Here is a 16645-nt window from a genome sequence, read left to right on the forward strand (position 1 = left end):
ACTCTTAACACTTTGAAGTTCAATAAAGAACATTCCGATGGCATTTCTTTGGTTAAAAAATGAGCTTTCAATTGGACATTTTTTTGGCATTACTGGACCTTTGAACTTTTCATCTTTAGGAGCCTTAATTTAACCTCAAATTTGCAAGCAAACTCAGCTCTATTCTTCAGGACAGGCATAGGAATGCTGGGGCTTGAGCATCTGGCCTGATCTTAGATTAGAGGTAAGCATAGCTCCATTCACAAGCCCAAGCACCAAGCCCTTAGACGAGCACTTCTCCTTTATAACCTCCAAAATCTGCAGCCAGAACGGAAGCTTGGCTGGAGAACTGTACCTACTGTACAATTCTGTCCCATGGCAGCTCTGACTGTCGCCTTAATGTGGACAACGTTAGCCCATTCTTCTGGCTTCATCACAGCCTGTTCCTAGGAAAACATTTTTATTCGGAGCCAATTCGAAATGGGTCGAAGAGAAGAGTGGTGCGAGTAAGAGATGTTTAGAAAAAATCCCACTCCTTTCTATGCAAGATATTCCACAACTAGCCCCCTTTTGAGCCCAGGGCCAGAGAGAGCCAGGGCCCGTGAAGCAAGAGCTTGTCCACACCTCTGAGACTGGGATGTTTCCATTCGTGCAGTATATAGTACAGCTTCTTATTAGAGTTGTTAGATATCTGTAAAGTTTGTTCTAAATAATACTCTGAAAGAGGTCACTTGTGCAGTTTACACTTAATGAAGCAGCGTGGCTTAGTAGAAAGAGCACGGGCTTGGGAGTCAGAGGTCGTGGGTTCTAATACCGCCTCCTCCACCCATCAGCAGTGTGACCATGGACAAGTCACTTAACTTCTCTGTGCCTCAGTTACCTCATCTGAAAAATGGGAATTAAGACTTTTAGCCCCATGTGGGACAGCCTGAAAATCTTGTATCTACTCCAGTGCTTAGAACAGTGCTTGGCACACAGTAAGAGCTTAACAAATACCATCATTATTATTATTAATCTGGTAGGTCATTAAGAATCCTAATTCACCATTCAGTAAGACTTTCAGACTAGTTCTTACTTGGTCATCAATGAAATAAGCTGAATCTGGGGCTTAACAGAGCGATCCTAAGCCTACTCGTATTATATTCATCAACCAATCAGTAGCATTTATTGAGAGCTAATAGGTGAGGAGCACTGTTCAATCTGTGGGAAAGACGGGAACTAAAATAAATTACAGGTAGAGGGAAGCAATTAATATGTTAATCATATTTATTGAGCTTTTACTGTGTGCAGAGTATTGTATTAAACACTTGGGAGACTACAATATAAAAGAGTTGGAAGACATGTTCCCTGCCCCTAAGGAGCAATAAATATAAATAAACAAAAATAAATATACATAACTGCTGGTGGAGGGAAGGGGGAGTTCCTAAGTGCTTAGGTGATGTGGAAATGGTAAACTGCCAGTTGAGTGGGGAATTAGGCTTGTATGTATGATTGAAATATATCCAAGTCTTTGAAGAGTAACAATCTCATCAACGATCTAAAATTTACTCAAATCCTAAAATTGTATTGCCTTCTGCTAGCATTCTCTCACAGTCCTGTCTTAATGTGTATGTATGTTGGGGTTGGGGTTGTCTGGTATGTGGAATATGTTATTTTTCCATTCTTTTAAGAAGTAATGATTTGCATCTGCTCATATAACACAATCACATTAGTACTTGTCTGGATGTGTTTTTGAAACATGTTGTTCTGTGATGTGCAAATCACGAAGAGGGGTTCATAAGGCACTTCTTTCTTTTTATGAATTCTACTTTGGCACTCTTCTGTATTTCTACTTCCATTAAAAATATAAAATGCCGGTTAGTTCTATCTCTACCCAAAGTGTCTGGTGAAAATTAAATAATTACTGTTTGTAAAACACTTCCATTTATAATCATCTTAAGACCTCAGCCAATGGCTTTGTCAACTGTAGGGTTGTGATCTCTAAAGAACCGTAATTGCAAAGGTCTGTGTGCATGTAAAGCCAATTAATAATACAAGAGGCAGCCTTTTCACTTTTTAAAAATAAAGCAAAATTGTAAATGTCTCTTTCAGACCGTCACACGGGGGAAAATTTTGTGAGGGCTCCACGCGAATGCTAAAACTTTGTAACAGCCAAAATTGTCCTAAAAACAGCATTGACTTTAGAGCCATTCAGTGTGCAGAATACAACAGTAAGCAATTCAGAGGATGGTACTACAAATGGAAACCGTACACACAAGTAGAAGGTAAATTTCACAGCCAAATTCCTTAATTTTTTTAGCGTTTGTTTTCTAGAAGGCTGGAGGCTAGTGCATTTTCACTTTCAAAGAAACGAGAGAATGCTTGATACTAGATAGGATCTTGTCTTATGTAGTGTCATCTTTGAAAATGAGAGAGATATATATCCCTCATATATATATATATATATATATATATATATATATATATACATATATATCCCTCATGCATAAATACACGAACACACATTAGGAGAGTTGTTTTAATCTATCTAGTCAATGTTTGAAAAGATTAGAAAACTGAGGGAGAAAGAGAAAAATAGCATAAAAAATGACTTTATTATGAAACATACAATGATTTTTTGAGATTGAAAATCTAATTGTAGGAAAGCTATTATTCCACCTAGGGAGAATAACTAAAGCTGAAATAATGCATCCTTTTATATGTACTTATTCTTTCATCTTTTTAAGATCAGGATTTGTGCAAGCTCTACTGTATTGCAGAAGGATTTGATTTCTTCTTTTCTCTGTCAAACAAAGTCAAAGATGGGACACCGTGCTCAGAGGACAGCCGTAATGTGTGTATAGATGGGATATGTGAGGTAATGACAATGAAAAGGTATTTTACTATGAACACAAGCTGTTGCTATTTTTTTTTTAAAAGTAATCATAATAATAATAATGCTGGTATTTGTTAAGCACTTCCCACACCACTGCTGTGGCTCAGGAAGGTTCCATCAGCAAACACTCGAAAACTGCCAGAGAGGGAAAAGTCATCCTCCCCTTGCCGGCTGCTGTGTTTGAACCAAGCTTCATGCCACCTGCAACTAGAAGCCAGCGTAGCCCGTCATTAATAACAACAGTTTTCTCTGTGAGTTTGAGAAGCTCGTGGCCCAGTGGAAAGAGCACAAGAGTCAGGAGACCTGGCTTCTCATTCCAGGTCTGTCATTTGTCTCCTGGGTGACCTTGGGCCAGTCACTTAACTTCTCTGGGCCTCAGCTTCCGCATCTGCAAAAAGGGGGTTCAATGCCTGCAGCCTCTCCCACTTGAACTGTGAGTCCCACGTGAGACAGGGACTGTATCTGATCTGATCGTAGTGACTCTTCCCCAGTGCTTGGCACAGTGTTGGGCACATAGTAAGCATTCAACAAATACCACACTATTACCCAGACAGCTACCAGAAGAGAGCAGTTGGCATCAGAGATTCGCTTAGAGGAATATCAAGGAAAAGGACCATCATTCCTACCCCTGACTAACCAAAAATGGGGCTAGGCCACTGGTTGTGTTCTTCTTGGCCATGCTACTGGATAACACAGAACCGTGCATTCCTTTCCTCTGTGAAAAGCCCAGGTTTCTTCTAGCTCACTCTACCTTAAACTGCGGCAATAAGTGGATACTTTGCTAGCAAGGAAGTCGGAAAAGTGTAAGCCCTTAGTGCAGTGATCTGAACACAGTAAGCGCTCAATAAATACGATTGAATGAATGAGAAACGTAAGCTCCTTATGGGCAGGGAACGTGTCTGCTGATTCTGTTGCGTTACACTCTCCCAGGCTCTTAGCACGGTGCTCTGCACATAGTAAGTGCTCAATAAATACAACTGATTGAAAATAAGAGTGATGGCAGCCGAGCCTTCTGGGAAACGGTGACACCCCGTGTGACATCACTGACAATCATTAGTATTTGCAGAGCACTTTCTTTGTGCAGAGCAGTGTAGTAAATGCTTGGAAGAGTACACAGTGTTAGCAGACACAGTCCCTGCCCTTAAGGAAATTACAATCTAACACGGGAGACAGATACTAAAATAAATTACAGGTGTGGGGAAATAATAGAGTATAAAGCTATGAACATTAAGTGGTTCAAGACTCAAGGGAAACGGTGATGTCGTGGTTGAGTAGGGAGGTGAATAGGATGGGGAGGTGAGAGCAGAGTTGAGGGACGGGGTAGGGGGGGCAATGAAGAGGGTCAAAGCAAGAGTAACCGCCGCTCCCACTCTATCCTGAAAAAGAGCCAACTCTCTGGTAGTGTCCCAGATTTTTGTCCTGGATTTCTGTCTTTCTTTCAATCTTAAACTCTGAAATTAAGTTTCTAGAACTTTAGTAGCTCTTACACATAATTAACTTTTATTGTTCAGATTTTTCACAATATATTCTATATTATGAAACAGATTGGAAACTACTACCATTTAGAGGGATAAGGACAGGTCGAGAGAGCGGAATGGTCCTTTGAAAAGTAGGAAATATTTCTACATCAATCACGTCATCTACTGGTGAAAATTGTTTCCATGCGGCATCTAGCGAACAAGCAGGATTTTATTTGGGGATTGAGATAATGTTTACGAGCGGTGCACTACATTTTGCAAACATGAGGGTTTTGAATATTCATTTCCTTGGTCGCGAAAATTTCTTCCGTCTCTTCCGATCCTGTGTCAGTGCAGTTTCTCGTGGGAGATGAGGTTATTTTTTCTGGTGACGTTTGTGAAATGATTTTATGCTTTCTACTTGTCTAATGGTTATATGATCTGATGGTTTTGTTCTTCAGACAGTTGGATGTGACCATGTCTTGGGTTCCAGTGCTGTAGAAGATGTCTGTGGGGTTTGCAAAGGGAATAACTCAAGCTGCCGAACTTTTAAGGGCCAATACACCAAACACCACTATACAAACCGTGAGTATCCGATAGCCTCACCTAAGGTTTGGTCGAAATGTTTTACGCTGGCATTAGCTTGGAGAACAGATCTGAAAGGAAAAGGAGTTAAAAAAAGGACTTACGGTGTACTGTTATGATTTTCTATACTAGTTCCACTTTTGGTTTGATCATTAGACTCTTTCAATAAAAGTAATAAGTTGGGTGAGCTGAAAATTGGTAGGATTCTATTTCAGGAGTTTTTAAAATGTGATTTGTATATCTAAATCACAGCAGATAACCTTTCTGATGCTAATATGGGGAGGTGACCCTATTTACCAATAATGTCAGTGTTCAGTCCCTACCTTTTTGTCCAAAATGCATTATTTTTTTTTCCTTTATTCTAGAGTACTACCAGGTAGTCACAATTCCTTCTGGTGCCCGGAGCATTCGCATTTATGAAATGAACACGTCCACATCCTATATTTCCATCCGCAACTCTCAGAAAAAATATTATCTAAACGGCTATTGGACAGTTGACTGGTCTGGTCGATACAAATTTTCGGGTGCTGTCTTCGACTACAGACGGTCCTATAATCAATCGGAAACTTTAACATCCGCTGGACCTACCAACGAATCTCTGATAGTAGAGGTATTATCCCCTCGGATTGATTTCAAGATCTTGAGTCTCTGATACCGCTGATAGAGTTGTGAGCTTATGTGAGCGGTGTCTGATCATGTAGCAGTAATAAATGCCTGGGTTTTTTTTATTTCACTTCCCTGAGATGATTAGAAATGATAGATATTTTGTTAGTATAATGAATTTATATTGACAAGAATGTGCTTAGAGACCATTCTGAAGGCTAGTTATTACCCCTTGAGCAAGATCTAACTAGCAGCAGCATGAAAGATCTCTTCTTTGTTATAATTCCAATCGTATTAAATAGAAACACAGTGCAAAATTGATGGGCTCTCTTGAGAATAGAGATGAAACAAACAGCTTTGTGGCCAATGACGGGAGCCAGGTTTTTTTGTAGTCCACAATGAACTATTGCTGTGTGAAAGTCATTTGTTTTCATGTGCTATGTCACATCCTTAACGAATATCGTGGAGATAGTTAAAGCAAACACGAGATGGAGACTATTAAAATGTACAGGCAGAATAAGCAGGGTGCAATTTCTAGGAAATGCTAGGAAGAAGTCATAGGAAACCAATGCATTTTCTTTTGGTTTTTGAACCAAATATAGGGATAAATATAGGGATTTTTAATCACACAGAAGCATGATATGTAAGTAAAATATATTTTATTGCACATGCATTTATTGTACACTGAATAGTAACGGTATTAAAAAGGGTGTTAATTGAATGCCTAAGTGCAATGCATTGTATTACATTAAGCACCTGAAAAGTACAAAAGCACGAGACATATTTCCTACCCACAAGGAGCTTACACTCTAACCAGGGAGACATAAATAACATGAATTCATATCTACCCATACATATACAAAGTCCTGAGAAATATAGCTGAGGTGCCTAGTGTATTGAAAGCAGAATCTTGACCAGGTTTGGCCTTTCTATACTTGAAGATAATGATTAAGTCACTCATTGCCTTTCTCTTGTCCAGGCCAGGCACACATACAACTTTATTACTTTCTCCCTCTCCTCTCTGCCTCCTCCCCTTACCCACTGGAAGATATCTCCTTTTGTATTCCACTTTCCCCCCAGTCAAAATTTCCCATATCATAGTTTGTGAATTCTTAAGGGCATTATCTTGTACTCCTTTCTATTTAATTCCATCCTGTTCTTGTGGACAATTTTTCCCATATGTCTAGTATCTTTAAATAGCATTTTTATCTTCTAGAGGGCTATCCCATTGCTACTCCCATTTCAAATTAGGAAAACATTCTCTCGATTCCTTAATCCACATCATCAGCAAGATTTTGAAAAAACTAGTTCATCTGGGTCACCATAGGGCTGGGTCTCCTGGTTGATGCTGCTCACGGATGACTATCCTTTGGGAATGACCAAGATCCATTTGCCATCCCCCCATTAGACTGTGCAAAAAAAAAAATAATAATTCTGAAAGCCTTCTTTTTCTACAAACTCTACCTTAAGACCCTGTCCCTTCCTCTGCCCATATCCCCTGCCCCCATCTCGAATAACAGTGATCGTGATGGTATTTGATAATGTTTGGCACATAATGAGCACTTGTACTAAGTGCTGGGGCAGATACAAGTTCATCAGATTAGACACAGATTCAAATCACAGCCCCGGACCTGGACCCTACACAATTAAAAATTGACTTTGCAGCTGAAAGAGTGGAAGGGAAGAGGGAAAGTTTGAGGAGAAATTGAGTAAATGATCAAGTAGGCTGTATTTGTGAAATATTCATTCAATAGTATTTATTGAGCGCTTACTATGTGCAGAGCACTGTACAAAGTGCTTGGAATGTACAGTTCGGTAACAGAGACAGTCCCTGTCCGTATGGGAGATGAGATGTGAAGAGCTGTTTAAGTCCAGCTGAAATGGAAAATTAAATTTCAAAGTAAACCAACAAAGCCTATCGATGAGAGGGTGAAACTACTGGGGGTAATTGCCTCCCCCTTTTATTTCTTTTTTTTCCCTTTCCTCCCTAATCTTCTTAACAACTGACCGCCTTCACTGTGCAGAAAGGGAGAGGAAAGAAATGGATCTCAGACTGCCCAACACAGACTTGAAAATGGACAATTGGTGACAAGTTGCCAATTTTCACATGTCCTGAAATATTCCTGTGAAACATTAGTGAAAGAGAGGGTAGAAAGCATGAAAGTGCAGTTCTAGGATCTCACTGTCTCTCTGATACACGAATCGTTGAAGCTGGGCCATGAGTCTATCGAAGGATGGAGGCCGAGGACAGCTGGAGAGACTGGGAAGATAGAAAGGGGAGCAGCTTCAGAAGCAGTGGAAGAAGCACTTCAGTCCAGTTGGATTTCACTGGACAACCAACGTGCAGCAGCAAGTTCAATACAGTCAGTGCGAGGCAGTTGAAGCACCATGCATTAAGGAATACTCAAGTGTTAGTGCTTATTCCATATCTGACCCTGCATGCATTCGGAAGCATTTCTTCTAACATTCTGAGGTTCTATCCAGCCACACGTGGACTTTTAAAATTCGAGGACATTATTATTATCACGGTGTTCATTAAGGGCTTACTCTGTGTAAACCCTGTTCTAAGCGCTAAGGTAGATGCAAGATAATCAAGGAGGCTGAAGTTCCTGGCCCACTTTGGGCTCACAGTTTAAATAGGAGGGAGAACAGTGATTGCATCCTCATTTTATAGGTGAGGAAACTGAGGCACAGAGAAGTTAAGTACTTGAGCAAAGTCCCCCAGCAGGCAAGCGGTGCAGCCCTATTTAGAAACCAGGTCTTTCGACCCAAAATGAGGAAACTCCATTATAAACTTTTAATATTAAATTCAGGGGCCAAATCGCTAGGCATATAGCTTGACGATATATATTCCACATAATATCTACCAGGGCTTCAGTTGCTGAACACAAGTTAACTCATAGTTAATTGTGGCACTTCTTAAGGTCTTACGATGTACCAAGCACTCTGCTATACATTGGGGTAAATACAAACATAGTGGGGTCTGGCACCATCCCCGTTCCTAAGATCCTAACATGAGGTGCAGCGTGGCGAAGGAGATAGAGCACGGGTCTGGGAGTCAGAAGGTCTTGGATTCTAATCTCGGCTCCGCTACTTGGCTGCTGTGTGGCCGTGGGCAAGCCACTTCACTTCTCTGTACGACATTTGTCTCATCTGAGAAATGGGGATGGAGACTGGGAGCCCTGCCCAGTACAGAGTCTGTGTCTAACCCAGTCTGGTTGTATCCACCCCAGTGCTTACTATAGTTCCCAGCTCATAGTAAGCGCTTAAGAAATTTTAAGGGGTGTTCAGAAGATTGCTGCCTACAGAAAGCATGTTGTTACCAGGCTGCTATAGACAATAATATTGAATAAACAATGACTCAGTCGGTTGTTCCGTTGCAGCTGGAGATAGAAGGACGGGAGGAATCTTGGGAAAGGAGTTTCCCGACTTATTTATATGTCTAATATGGAATTTTCCCATTGGCAATTACATGACTTTACATGAGTCGTAGCCCTCGATTTAACTTCTTGCAGACTTCCAACCTACATAAGATGGATAAATGGGCTTGGCTGGATGAAGTTAGCCTAAGTGGGGTGAGAATAGAATCCTCTAGGGAAATCCCTTATAAATGCTATAAGTTCATGTCAGCTTTCACTACTCCATATACGTGTATCAATCGATTAATGTTTGTGTATTTCTTGCTTTTCTTTCAGCTTCTGTTCCAGGGCCGTAACCCGGGAATTGCCTGGGAATACTCCATTCCTAAGTGGGAAAACGAAAGAAAACCTGGATCCAGGCACAACTATACATGGGCGGTCATCCGTTCTGAGTGCTCGGCTTCGTGCGGTGGAGGTAAAAAGGCTTAGAAATTATGCATATTACTGTGTTTACTAGCTCAATAGCCAGTGAAGCTTTCCTACAGTGAAATAATAGTAATAATAATGATGGTGTTTATTAAGTGATTAGTATGTGCCCAGCAGTGTTCTAAACACTGGAGTAGATACAAGGTCACCAGGTTGCCCCATGTGGGACTCACAGTCTCCATCCCCATTTTACAAATGAGGTAACTGAGGCACAGAGAAGTTAAGTGGCTTGCCCAAGGCCACACAGCAGACAAGTGGCAGAGCTGGGATTAGAACCCAGATCCTTCTGACTCCCAGGCCAGTGTTTATCCACTAAGCCACGTGCTTCTCAATACCCTGTGAATCTATTTCAGTAAAGTTAGAGTGACCCATTTCCTGCTTAAGGTCTTCCACGGGAGCTGCAGAGGGAAAAATGTCCATCTACTCCACTCCCTCATTCTTATGTCTATTTTCAGTGTAGAATCTGTTCCCGTGAGTTTTGCTGCCATCCTCATCACGGCTCCAAAAGCATTTCCTTCCTAGAAACGATCAGAGAACCCAAAAGAACTTCTTAAGCAATATGCCTCTCCCCAACGCTGCCCATAATACTCCTTTGGCATTAGGGCCAAATGTCATTGTTCAGGTAGAGGCTCAGCATCCCCTCAGAGGAGGGCTTAAAGGCCCTGATCGACAATAAAATGAAATAATTAAATTTAATCCATAGCCTGAAGAGAAGAATCACCAAGTACATAACCATTCATTCCTCAAAACACTTGAAAACATACTGTTCATGGGCAGAGAGCATGTCTACCAACTCTGTCGCATTGTACTCTCCTAGACATTTATATGGTACTCTATACGCAGTAAGTGCTCAATATACGTAAGATTGGTTGGTTGATACGTACGGTCTAATGAAGGCTCAAAAAGAACTGGATTAGCTGTTTGTTAGCCCAGAGCTATGCAGACAGAGTTCTTCCCAGGAGAATTCATGTATCGGCAAAGTAAAATGTGTGTCCAGGACTCCTGGAAACCATCAATCAGGAGGCATGCGGGTCTGCTTTGGGATATTGGACAGAGTGGATTATTGAAATCTTGAAAGTCTCTGGGTTGTCCAATGGAGCAAATGGTGGGGAATCTACAGAAGACAACTGTCCATAAGTTTGCACCAGGTGGGAAGATGAGTTTTTTCTTCATTACCCCCACCCTCTCATGTAGGGCACATAGATGAAGCACAGATCTCAGTTGTGCATTTTCCGTGAGGGAAGCTAGGTGTGGAGCCTAAAGTGGGTGAGGGGTAGGGTGATGGCTGTAACTGAGAGAAGCATCGTGGTGTAGTGGATAGAGCACGGGCCTGGGAGTCAGAAGGTCGTGGGTTCTAATACTGGCTCCACCACTTGTCTGCTGTGTGACCTTGGGCAAGTGACTTCACTTCTCTGGGCCTCAGTAACCTCATCAGTAAAATGAGGATTGAGACTGCGAGCCCCATATGGGACAACCTGATAACTTTGTTTCTACCCCTAGTATTACAAAGCGCTGGGGCAGATACAGGATAATCATGTCCCACATGGGGCTCATAGAGTAATTAGGAAGGAGAACAGGTATTGAATCCCCATTTTGCAGATGAGGGAAATAAGGCACAGAGAAGCAAAGTGACTTGCCCAAGATCTACAGCAGGTAAAATGACTAATCTGGGATTAGAATCGAGGGCCTCCTCTCTTTCCACTAAGCAGCACTGCCAGTGTGAAGATGAATGGACAGATGGAAATTTACCAAATGAGAGTAGGCTAAAAAAAAAAAATAGGATTCTTCAGCCTGGAAAGTTGAAGTCTTCGAAGGGATGAGATTGAAGTACATGAAATCGTGAAGGGTTTGTATGGGACAGATATGGAATTGTCCACCAGATTCCACATGAAGATGAGGAGCCACGCTTTGAAGCTCAAAGGTGGAAGATTCACTGTAAACAAAAGGAAACACTTTTTCACCCAGTGGGTGGTAAGCATATGGAAATCATTATCACAGAGAGTTGTGCAGGCCAAAAACAGCAGATCTGAGAGAAATGTGGATGAAACCTTGGATGAGTGTTCCATTATAGGTTACAACTAGGCAAGTTAGGGATGTAGAGCGATAGTGTAGGGGTAGCTAAAGGATACATCTTTAAAAATTTAGATGGATTTTCAAGGAGGGCAGCTGTCGCATGGCATGTTCCATTCATCCTTTGCCACTGTCAGAGATGGAATAGTGGCCTGACCCAGAAACGGTGGAATTTTTATGTCTTCCTATAGTGCTTCCATTACAAGCTACGGTTCTATAAATGACTGCTGAAGGGAGGTGGAAAGGTTAAATGAGGGGATTTAGGGTATGTTTTGGATTTCATTATAGCAGCAGTAGAAATTTTTAATTGCTTTTTGAAAGATTCAGCGATTACCCAGAAAATATAGCCAGAGATCTGCTCTGTTGCAGACTGCATGTTGCATGTCATTAAGCTGTTCCATCAGTCTTTTTATTGCAGATGTCTAACACGTTCCAAAGAATACAACATAAATGGAGGTTTGTGTAATCTGGGAGTGTGTTTACCTTTATGGCCATAGTTTGTTGATTTAGTAGATGTTACTATTGAAAGATAGAGACAAGGAGGACACAAATAAATGGAAGTTAGTCAAATGGGATTACAGGAAGGTGTCTTTTTTTTCTCTCTACCCTTACTTAGAGGACATCTTTAGTTGGAATCGCCCATTACTTTCCTGGAGGAGTAGAGTTGCGAATTTCAAAAGAAATGCAGAGCGAATGGTTATTTTTTACACGAAATGCTTTCCAGTATTACAATGATAATTTAATATTGGATTGAAACATGAAGAATAGCGATAGAATGCAAATTTGGAGAGGGTTTTACTAGAGGATAAAAAATAGAAATAGATGAGTTGAAGAAGGATGAAGTGATAGGTGGAAGGAGTTAAACAGGAAAGCCCTATAAAAATAGCTGCTATCCAGCAGCAGACTTGATTTTAATTTAATAAACTCAGCCAGTTCTTTCTGCAAAACCAGGAGTAAAGGTATTTGTTCCTTTCAAGACATTAAATTGAAACTGCTGGTGTGCCTCAAGGAATGTCTCTCAGGCGGCCTCCAAGAGTTAATTATCCTCAATTGTGCATTTCTGCCGTATTCCCCCAAGTGCGTAATACATTGCTCTGCACATAGTAAGAGCTCAGTAAGTCCCATTGATTAATTGATTCTCCCATGGAACCAGGGAAAGGGTCTGGTGGGGAAGTTAGCTATATTTGATTCCCTCTGCTATGGTTTACCTCAACTCCTGAACAAATAAGCAAATTTGTTGTTTTGTCTGTTTTGATTCAAAATGAAGACTTAAAAGACTCTCTGTAATGCCTGATTTGGGGATATTACAATATTCAAACTGGTCAGTTCTCCATCCTATAGAAGAGGCACAAGCTGCTGATTTCCTAATCAGTAGAACCTCTGTGTTCTTTACCGATCCAACTTGTCATCCCATTGGGCTTTGCATTTCCACCTCATGTGGAGTCCAGCTGAACTTGAAAGGAACGTCCCGAGACAGAGATGATAACTGGCTAAATGGAAGGGTGTAGATTGAGTCATGTGTCAGTGATCAGTGAGTTAGCCATTATCAAATGGTGATCTTACCCAGCTTGACATAAAGCTGCATCATTTCCTATGCCTCATAACATGAAAGTAGAATTTCTGCCTTTAAAAAAGTTGAATCCATGCTGGATCCATGGAAAAACAATGCAGGGAATCGAATTCTGCAGCCTGCTCTCTTAGAAGAAAGTATATGCTCCTGGGTTTCAGGATTTCTTTGCCAAACGGCAGCTCCTGTTCGGAAGAACCCTATATACATTCAGTGAACTAATCTTACACAAAGGTCGTTGTTCCAGTGCACTGGAATTTGCACCTGATGGTTCTGTCTTCATTAGTTGAGGTATCGCTCTTTAATTTTCTAGACCATCTCTGCAACCAAAATTAAAAATCAGCAAAGTGCCAACTTTAATTTGCCCAAATTAAAAAGCGACATCAAGTCTTCTGGTCAGGGTTACTGCCTGTGATCATCTAAAGGTTAAAGCTGGTCCTTGTCAGTTCTAATGTAAATCGCATCTTTGAACTAACTTTGGAGTCCCTGTCAAAGCTGTAGCAGTTTTAAATCATATCCGGCCCTTCCTGTGTTTTTCTTTTTTCTCTTTCTTTGTTTTTCACTTTTGTTTTCCGTAGGATGTATTCATTCAATGGTAGATGGTTACTGTAGTTACATGCATTATCAGGATTTATTGCTCAGACCTTCTTAAACTTTAGGATACTAAAGACTTGGTGAGATAAATGTTTTGTAGATCAAATCTGCAGTTACTCTCAAGTCCACAAAGTGCTTCATTTGATTCCCAAGTCCCTCCCAAGTCCTGTCAAATTCCAAAATTTAAGCCAGATTGTTTCATTCTTAGTTGTCCAAAAATGATGTACTAAATTGCCAAAAAGAATATAACTGCAAACATTTGAACATGGAAACCGAGTCATAAATTTGTCCTAAAATGACTAAAGGGAATAAAATGTTGTGGGTACTCTGATCTCCCTTCTAAAAAATTAGAGGGAGAGTAAACCTTAACTTTTCTAAGAACGCTTGGGGTGTAGCTTACCCTCTGTAGTCTCGGGTCATATGTGTTAAATAGTGACTTTGACCTTCATGATAAATGGTGACTTTGATATTTGGAGGAAGAGAGAATGATTTAAAACTCTTTCCTTATGCATTGAAAGCCTACTCTTTCATTTTCAATATTCTCATTATGTATTAGATACTGGCTAAACACTTTTTCAGGGTTGTTTTCCAGGATGTTTTCAATCACCCCCAAGTCAGAAATTGACTCACTCCTATTGCCATTTTGAGGATGTAGCAGAGAGAAGAAAAGTATTGGAGCTGTCTGTGCTGGTGGAAAATCTTCAGAGATTTTTGTGCTCCTTTCACACTCAATCCGAGTTGGCAGTTTTGGGCAGGTGGCAATTCTACTACAGGACTAGTAGAAGTTGACGACAATTCTTCTCATGGTCTTCCTCTTACTTTGCTATACTGTATATCTCTCCCTGGGCCGAGAATTCCTGAGAAAATAATCATTGTAATAATTGTGGTATCTGTTAAGTGCTATGTGCCAAGCACTGGACTAAGAGCTGGAGAAAAACAAAGATAATCAGGTCCCACAAGGGGGTCACGGTCTAAGTAGGAGGGAGCAGAGGTATTGAATCTCATTCTGCAGATGAGGGAACTGACACAGAGAGAAGTTAAGTGACTTTCCCAAGGCAAATGGCCTCATCTCAAACCTGACCTGTCCAAATCAGAGCAACTTTCATTCATTCCATAGTATTTATTGAACACTTACTATGTGCAGAGCACTGTACTAAGCGCTTGGAATGTACAAATCGGTAACAGATAGAGACAGTCCCTGCAGTGTGCAATACAACACAATTTCTGCTATGCCTCCAGGCTAAAAAGTGATAAGGGCTTATTGATCTATTTAATGTTTGCCCTCGTTGGAAGATTTGCAGGCAGAGCTGTCAGAGTCTTCTGCAGGTTAATAGGGTTAATCCCAGGACTGGTTTGAAGAGTATGTATTTCTGGGAAATCTTCTGAACCTTTTGATGTAAAGAAGAAAGAGGGGCTCTGATTCACCATCGGGGTGCTAGAAAAATACCTTACTCAGCTTCTACCCACTCTGGAGTTTCTGGGATTCCCCTCGTCCGTGCTATCGAAATTGCCTCGGGTTTTATGAGCTTAACATAAATAACTTCCCCATCATCGGCCTTGGGTGCGTTCCCTCTCTGATCCTATTTCTGTTTTACTGTTCTATGCATCAGCTTCATGAGTTCAGTATTATTTTAGGCTTTATGCTCTGTTTGAAGTTTTCTCAGGCGTGTGAGGGGATATTTTATAACCCTCTTTCAATATCCTCCACTCTTTTACTTCCTTTTTATTGTGGCACTTACTTCAAACTCCTTTTCCTCTTGTTTTTGTCACCCTTAATCGAGATAATAAACAGAATTTTTCAAAAATCAAACTGCAGATTGGCTGCCCTCTGAAACGAGCCTGTTTTTATATATAAGCAAATTTATTTTCATCGTTTTAGACATTCTCTTGACTTAGGCTATAGGGTCATATATTAATTGTCTTTAAGTATGTGAAGATGTGATTATCTTTTCTCTCTGTTAGGAGGAGTGTAAGAGAATTTACATTTCAGCAGAAGGGATTTTATATAGAAGAAAACCCTAAGAGGAAGGGCTATTAACATTGAAACAGATTAGGTAAAAAGGTAGACAGCTATTTGTTTCATATTGTTTGGAGTCAGAGGACCTGGGTTCTAATCCCAGCTCCTTCACCTGACTGCTGCGTGACCTTGGGCAAGTCACTTAGCTTCTCTGGGCCTCAATTCCTTTGTCTGTAAAATGGGGATTAAGATGGTGAGCCTCATGTGGGACACGGACTGTGTCCAACCTGATTTGCTTACATCTACCCCATTGCTTAATACAGTGCCCGGTACATAGTAAGTGCTTAACAAATACCATCGAAAATGCATATAACGTGAAAATCATTTAACAGGAGGCACTGACTGTTTTTGAATTCCTAATGAACCCATTGTCCAAGGCTAGGTAGTCCCACCATGTATTCCAATAGAGTTCGGCTAAACTCAAAAATTCAAACTTCAAGGGACATTAAAAACTGGAAGACTAATACACCAAACTACCCTAGGAAGAGGGTGAGGGGATTCCACAGCAAGGAAGCTGCATAACATCCTGCCACTAATTCCTTGAGAATCAAGCCTGGGGACCATTAGCAGAAGCCATCCAGCTGATTTTAATCACTGTGACTGTGCATAAGGCGAAAAGCAATTTCTGTGTTTAACCGAGTCCCAGACCATTCAGGTCTTTATAGATTAAAGTCAACACTTGGAATCGCCCTCGGAAGCCAATAGGAAGTCAGTGTGTATTATGGAGCACAGAGCTAATATACTCCATATGACCATGACTGATGTACTGCTTTAGTAGGCCCCAGGCAGATTTTGAATTGTGAATTAGTGTGGGTGTCTGGACATGTATGTACACGTGCTGGTACACATCAATATGTTTGTATAGCTGTTCTGCATGTGGTCATTAATGCTTTCCTTGAAGAAGCTCACAGAGCTTTGCGTCTATTTTCTAGTAAATCCTTGAGTCCAAATTGAGCCCTGCAAATTGAACCCGGTGATCAATGTGATCACCCTTTCAGATCAATTCCACCCATTTATTCATTCAGTAATGTTTATCATCCAGGGTTGTACTAT

The 16645-nt window shown here is 40.9% G+C and overlaps 1 protein-coding gene across 1 annotated transcript in view; it reads left to right on the plus strand.

The window, feature by feature from the left end:
- The window catches only part of ADAMTS16 (ADAM metallopeptidase with thrombospondin type 1 motif 16), a 136788-nt gene that overhangs the window by 72725 nt on the left and 47418 nt on the right, over positions 1–16645 (plus strand). The window contains exons 13-17 of the mRNA XM_007655522.3: positions 2071–2243; positions 2706–2836; positions 4773–4896; positions 5262–5506; positions 9195–9333. Of these exons, the coding sequence (XP_007653712.2) occupies positions 2071–2243; positions 2706–2836; positions 4773–4896; positions 5262–5506; positions 9195–9333 (812 nt within the window). The remainder of the gene's footprint in view (positions 1–2070; positions 2244–2705; positions 2837–4772; positions 4897–5261; positions 5507–9194; positions 9334–16645) is intronic.

Source organism: Ornithorhynchus anatinus, chromosome X3 (genome assembly GCF_004115215.2).
Source record: "Ornithorhynchus anatinus isolate Pmale09 chromosome X3, mOrnAna1.pri.v4, whole genome shotgun sequence".
Taxonomy (NCBI): Eukaryota; Metazoa; Chordata; class Mammalia; order Monotremata; family Ornithorhynchidae; genus Ornithorhynchus; species Ornithorhynchus anatinus.